The 7,326-nt window shown below is 42.8% G+C and overlaps 1 protein-coding gene across 1 annotated transcript in view; it reads left to right on the forward strand.

The window, feature by feature from the left end:
• Window positions 1-7,326, forward strand: part of Pla2g7 (phospholipase A2 group VII) — a 46,138-nt gene that overhangs the window by 27,554 nt on the left and 11,258 nt on the right. Inside the window, exons 3-7 of the mRNA XM_005359797.3 lie at window positions 482-603; window positions 993-1,137; window positions 3,997-4,090; window positions 6,021-6,089; window positions 6,851-6,974. Coding sequence (XP_005359854.1) covers window positions 482-603; window positions 993-1,137; window positions 3,997-4,090; window positions 6,021-6,089; window positions 6,851-6,974 — 554 coding nt within the window. The remainder of the gene's footprint in view (window positions 1-481; window positions 604-992; window positions 1,138-3,996; window positions 4,091-6,020; window positions 6,090-6,850; window positions 6,975-7,326) is intronic.

The raw sequence follows: 7,326 nt of genomic DNA on the forward strand, positions 1-7,326 counted from the left end.
CAGTATAAACACTAGTCAGAAGATGCCTGTCTACCTCCAGCTTTTTATTCCCCAAAGCTCCATACATGGTTTGTACCAAGCAGGCCCTTGAGTGGGGTGAGAAACGAGGAGTCAATCGGTAATGCGCTCGTCACACAAGTATGACGATCAGACCTCAGACAGCACCCATATAAAATCCGGGCATATGTCTGTAACTGCCAGTGCTGGGGAGGCGGAAACAGCTGAATCTGTGGCGCTCATTGGTCTGTCATCCTGTCCCATCAATCAGCTCCAGGTTCAGTGAGGATTCTGTCTCCAAAATTGGGGTGGAGAGCAACTGAAGAGAAGAGCTGACATAGAACTCTGGCCTCCACATTCACATGTACAAATGAAAACATACACTCACACACAACCAGAAGCTATGAGCAGTACTTATTGCCTTGGAAGTCACTGAGGACTGGGTTGCTGCCATGTGCTTACATTACCTGAACCTGTTTTTCAGCATGGTTCCATAAGATACAAGCCGTGATGTCTACTGGCAGCTCTGGCCATAGTAAAATCCCCAAAGGAAATGGATCTTACCCCGTCGGTTCTGCAGACTTGATGTTCGGTTATACTAATGAGGTAATGCCTTCCTTTGCCTTAACCTGAAATTCCAAGGCCTTGCCCTTGCTCCCTCGCACGCGCACACGTGATGACTTGATCTTGCACTCACCTGGGAATGACTAATTGGCTGTTCCTGTTGCGACATGTTTGCTGCTGGGTCTTCCTTCAGTTGTTTCTTGTCTCCTGGTTAATGTCCTGATGAATCCTACTTTATCCAGATTTTTCTTCTAGTCAGAGCATGGCTCTTCTATCTTCTCCTTCATGGTTATCTTCAGGCACTCGGCAGCTGGAACACTTCCCTGGGCTTCTTAAGGAAAGACAGGGATCTGGGTCCTGGTGATAAACACATTCAAAGTGCTGCACCTGGACTGTGTTTGGCTGAGTCTGTTCCTTTCTTTTCCCAACAGAGCATCTTCTTGCGATTGTACTACCCATCTGAGGATCATGAGCGCTTGGACACTGTTTGGATCCCAAACAAAGAGTATTTTTTTGGTCTTAGTAAATTTCTTGGAACACCCCATTTTATAGGCAAATTTTTGAACTTCTTATATGGTAAGATTTCTATTGGTCCTGTTCTGAAGTTATGTGCATAGTGTATGTATGTGTATAAGTGTATGGATGTGTATATGTGTATGGATGTGTATATGTGTATGTATGCATATATGTGTATATGCATGTGTATATGTGTATGTATGTGTATATGTGTATGTGTATGTGTGTATGCATATATGTGTATTAATGTGTATATGTGTATGTATGTGTATATGTGTATGTGTATATGTCTATGCATATATGTGTATATGTGTATGCATGTATGTATGTGTATATGTGTATGCATGTGTATATGTGTATGTATGTATAAATGTGTATGCATGTGTATATGTGTATGTATGTGTATATGTGTATGTGTATATGTGTATGCATGTGTATATGTGTATGCATGTGTATATGTGTATGTATATATGTATATAAGAAAGAAAAGTTAGAAGCAGTAAGACTATGGTTGATTTTCTCCTGTGATGGTAAGGATGGAATTTCTTTTTCCTTTTCTGTGTGTATGGTATGTGTATATGTGTGTTCTTATGCACACGAGTGCATTCCTGTGAAGGCTAGAGGAGAGCCTGAGGTGTTATTTCTTAGGAACGCAGTCCACCTCCCAGTAACCTGGGGCTCGCCAGTTAGGCTAGGATGGCTCATCGGCGAGCCCCAGGGACTCCCCTTCTCAGCCTCCACAGCACTGGGATTATAGGCATGTGCCTTACATTTTTATACCACATGCAAGGGCAACACTTTAACAGTTAAGAGATCTCCCTAGCCCGAGAGACAGGATTTCCTAAGGAATTAGGCAACATTGAGAGAAGCAAGTGTTCTTTATCATTTTGCAAATTCTGATTTGGATGGGATGGGATGGGGCAGGGATGTCATATTTGCCTTAACATCTTCTTATACCTGCTCCACAATTTCCCTTCTTATATCTTGTGGTGGAAGCCACCATGTGGTGAGAACAGCAATTTGTCTGGTGGGACCATTGCCTGTGTGTATTGTTTCAGACAAAAATAGAAAAATAGAAGCCAAGCCCAACTACCATCTCATTTATCATAGGAGATCTCAGTTCCTGCCCATCACCCACCCACAGAGGACCCACTTCTGTCCTACAGTCTGTCCTACAGTCCAAGGCAGCCATCATTTTATGCACCCGCATTATGCCAAGGAGACTTTCCATTCCTATCATTTGTTAGATTGGGTGTAAATTTGAACCTATGTTAATTATACCTTCAAATTTATCCTTCAGTCTTGAAGAAGCCACTTGTTCGTCCTGGCTGACCAGAACCAAAATAATCACACAGAAACTGTATTAATTAAAACACTGCTTGGCCCATTAGCTCTAGCTTCTTACTGGCTAACTCTTATATTAATTTAACCCATTTCTATTAATTTGTATATTGCCATGTGGCAGTGGCTTACCAGCAAAGATTCAGCATGTCTGACTCTGGCGGCTCCATGGCTTCCCTCTGACTCCGCCCTTCTTCCTCCCAGCATTCAGTCCAGTTCTCCCCACCTACCTAAATTCTGCCCTATCAACAGGCCAAGGCAGTTTCTTTATTCATTAATGGTAATCATAGCACACAGAGGAGACTCCCACACTTCAAGTTTTTTAGCTTCGGGAATTCTCTTTAAGCTTATCTTCAGATTTTTATAGAAATTGCTTTAAAGCAGGAAAATGCCCTAAACTAGAAAATACTGCTGCATAGCATGGCATACATCACATGCAGTCTTCATGACCACATATTTGTTTATGAGACAATGACATCCAAATGATCATAACACAAATGATAAAAACACTAAGATGTGAAGGAAGGGAGGTGGTATTTTCCAGTTTTGGGCTTTTTACTAGGACTTTATATACAGAAAATGGGCGCTTTATATAAGAAACTAATTAGATAACGAGTTTCATTAAAAGTGTCTAAGATCATAATCACTCCCACCATTTTGTAGAAGAGGAACCTGAAGCTGAGGACTGTAGTTGGGAGGAGCGGCGGGCCACTTCCCGCCACCCGGCTAGCTTTACACCCAAAATAATTACACGGAAACTGTATTCTTTTAAACACTGCTTGGCCTATTAGCTCTAGCCTCTTACTGGCTAACGCTCACATCTTGATTAACCCATTTCTAATGAGTGTGTGTAGCACCACGAGGTTGTGGCTTACCAGAAAGGATCTTAACCTGAGTCCATCTTGGAGAGGAGAGCTATAGCATCTGCCTGAAGAGGAGAAGCATGGCGTCTGCTTGACTCAGCTTCTTTCTCCCAGCATTCTGTTCTGTCTACTCCACCTACCTAATTTTCTGTCCTATCAGGGTCAAGGCAGTTTCTTTATTAACCAATGAAAGTAACACATAGACCCTCCTCCATCAGAGGACCATGCCCGTGGTCAATAACTAGTCAGTGGCGGTCTAATGCAAAGTTCGCTCTGGCGTGTGAATTCCCCATCTCTCCCATCTTTCGCTGGACTGTGAAGTGCCATGAGAGGAGTCTGTGGGTCTCAGGTCCTGGCTATCAGTACAATGATCTAAAAGTCTCCTGCATGGTTAGTTTTAAATTAAATGTTCAACATTATCTCAAAACCTCAAAATAGAAGCAAGCAGTGTCCTTGCAGAATATGCCTGTAAGTAGGAAAATGTCTCCCCATGGGGTCAGTGACAGTTCACTAGTAATGCACTCATGGGGAAAAGACACATTGAGGTCCCTGGTTGGTGAGTGTCTAGTATCTGGCTTTTTAAGTGAGTGTACCAATTTTTAAAATCATTGTTAAGACTCCATGGGTTGGGGATTTGTACTCAGAAGGTAGAAAGTAATTAGCTAGCAGAATTCAAGCCAGAGGAAATACTGATTTCCCTCCTACTGTTGTCCAGGTTCAATGAAAACACCTGCAAGCTGGAATTCTCCTCTGAAGACTGGTGAAAAATATCCACTAATTGTCTTTTCTCATGGTCTTGGAGGCTTCAGGTAATGCTTGGGAGACCAGACAGTTTTAGTTCGGAGCCATCCCTGCCTAGATCTGTTGCTTTAAAAACAAGCAAACAAACAAAGGATCAGATTTCAGAATGTCATGTTGGCCCATGTTGGACACTTGGGGTTCCCACTGACCGTGGGACTGGTAGAAAGTTGGGTAGAATCTCTTCTCAGCACTGTAATCATAGTCTAGAAAATTATTTGATTTCAAGAAACTGATTTAGCCTGCCGTCTATAGAAAAGCTGCCTGGGAGAAGAGCTACGTGCATTCCGCTTTCGCATTGTCAATGGTTGCCACAGCAGGATTGAGCCGTCTTTCTCACACAGCTGGAAGTAGCTACTCTGACCTGCCGAAGGCCGGGCTTCAAGTCTACACCACCGACCACATCACTTCCTGTGCCTCCAGCAGTGGAAAACAACAGTTCCCAAACATACCTTTTCTATGTCTCCGGACATGGACTGTGGAACGCATGGCGTGGGAAAGAGGTCGTAGAAAATGGAGATGTGGCAGGGTGTGGCTGTGACTGAGTTACGTGCCCTCTTCTCACAGTCTGATCATTTCCAGAACACTAGACATGCTAAGTAGTCACACTGCTTTAAGTAGGTTCAAGGCACCGAAGGTACATGCGTTCACTTGACCACAGCTGAGAAGACTCATGGGCCTGAAGCAGGCCAAGCAGCTAGAAGTGATGGAACCTGACATACCTTCCTATGGATGGCCTCCCTGTGTGCATTACCTTGTCAAAAGTTTCTGAAGTTGTGAAGAAGGTTCACTTCCTGCTCTTGCAGAGAACCCAAGTTCATATACCACAGCCCCCATCAGGTAGCCCTCAGCTACAGATGACTCCAGTTCCAAGGGATACAGTGCCCTCTTCTGGCCTCCACATGCACCTGCACACGTGTGCACGTACACAAATAAAAAATTTTAAATCTTTGAAAAAGAAAACCTTTAATCCCAGCACTCAGGAGGCAGAGAGACAGGTGGATCTCTGTGAGTTCAAGACCAGCCTGGTCTACAAGAACTAGTTCCAGGACAGGCTCCAAAAGCTACAGAGAAACCCTGTCTCAAAAAACCAAAAATAAATAAGATAATAAATAGATAAGAAAATAAATAAATAAATAAATAAGAAAACCTTAACCTCCTTTAACCCTAAATATAAGCCTTTGTTCTTAGCTCTGTCTCATATGTGACAACAAAATTGGGTAGCTATCTAAAACTCAGATAGCTACTAAATGGCAAAGATTTCAAAACTTCAAACTTAAGTTCAGCTCACTTTAGCACTAAGCTGTGTCCCCAACTTGTGAAAATGGCTTTTCAATGTGGCCCCCACATTTGCCTTTGATAAGTAGATAGTATTTTGCATGTCAGTAGACAATGGACAATCAGATCCTTTTCTGAGCACTTCCTAAAGGGAAGTCACTAGATAAGGAGAAAATTGAGTCAAGGATGAATTGAAGAAGACGGTCAGGGGAGGAATGAGGAATGAAAGAGAGTAATTAAACGTGTGTGTGTGTGTGTGTGTGTGTGTGTGTGTGTGTGTGTGCTGTAGACATGGTCTGCATCAACTCCAAAAGCCATTATTTGTAATCACTGTGACATTAACTCAGAGTTTCATTAATATAGAATTCTTGACAATTTAGACCACATAATTATGGCTCGTTTTAGAGGTCCTATCCTGTGTACTGTAGGACACTTGGCAGTGTCCCTCTGCTCAGTAGATGCCCCTAGCCTCCTTTCTCCAGAGGAAGTAAAACACCTCCAGACACTGCCCCATGACTCCCAAGGGGTAAGCTCTTTGAGGACGAGAGCTGCCCAATGTGCAGATGCAGCGTGTAACAGGCTCCACGTTCTTCGTTTTCATAGTGGACTTGGGTTTGTAATGGCTGTTGGTAATTGTAATGATTCCCCCTTTTTGTTTTCTAGAACAATTTATTCTGCTATTGGCATTGGCCTGGCATCTTATGGGTTCATAGTCGCTGCTGTAGAGCACAGGTAAGTTCTTGTGTATGTCAAATTAAAAGAACAAAACAAAAACATGCTAGCATACTTAACTATACCTATAACTATTCTATAAGCTCATAAAAGCCATGGGTGGAATTTTGCATGATGAGAACAAAAAGACAATGAACTCCATTGTCAAGACTTTCAAAAGAGTTCATGCCCCGAGGACAGCAAAGGTCTGCCATGGACTAAGCTGCAGTATTTCAGGTGCTATCTTGGCCCTTTAGAGTTTGTAACAATCCTATGGGATGGTTGTTTAGTTCATTTCACATGAACTAGAAATGGAGGTCTTTTTACCCAAAATACCTAAAGTTATTAGATGCCAATGTTCTAATTCAATTTCAGAGAGTTTTGTGTTGTGTTGTGTTATTTTTGTAGTGCAGGGTGTTGGAAACAGGACATTGTGCATGTTGGGCAAACACTTTACCACTGAGCTCTGTCCCCAGCTCATGAGACTGGCTTTTAACGTGGCCCCAATGTTGCCTTCTAAAATTGTGAAAGCAGAGGGGTTATTCGCATGTTTCTAGACAGTGGATGGTTATATCCTTTCCCGAGCATTCCCTTGGAGTCCTCTTGTGTTTGTGGAGGGGAAAGTAGAGCAGAAGAGGGACGGGAAGTCAACAGATGAAAGAAAAACTGAGCAAGGATGGAGCCGCGGAAGACCGTCAGATGAATGGAGCATATCTAATCTGTGTGTGTCAAAGAGATGGATCTGCATCCGCAACTCATAACCTAATCTGTATGTGTCGTAGAGATGGATCTGCATCCGCAACTTACTATTTTGATGACCAGGTGGCTGCAAAAGCAGACAACAAGTCTTGGCTTTACCTGAAATTGCTAAAGCAAGAGGAGGAGGAGAGAGTTCGGAAAGAGCAGGTACGGTTCAGGGAGAGAAGAGGCACTGCTGCCTTGAAAGCATGATGTCTATTAATGTTAGCTGGTAGCTCTCCCACTTGCCCAAGGGTCTGTCAGAAGGCTCTCCAAGGGGAGAAAACTCTTTTTATTGAAACGTCTGTTTCACAGAAAAAACAAGCAAAATTACTCTGGAAAATGACGATAGCATACAGAATTCTCTTCTGTTAAAGTATCTAGTTTTTAAATCTCAAAACTGATAAAGAAAATGAGGAGATCTTCAACCCTAGAAGCATTATTAAAAAGGTTTTGGAGAGGCTGCATACAACAGTCTAAATGTACAGGTCTTGCCTAGAACTCAGGAGGCAGAAGCAGG

This window comes from Microtus ochrogaster, linkage group LG2 (genome assembly GCF_000317375.1).
Source record: "Microtus ochrogaster isolate Prairie Vole_2 linkage group LG2, MicOch1.0, whole genome shotgun sequence".
Taxonomy (NCBI): domain Eukaryota; kingdom Metazoa; phylum Chordata; class Mammalia; order Rodentia; family Cricetidae; genus Microtus; species Microtus ochrogaster.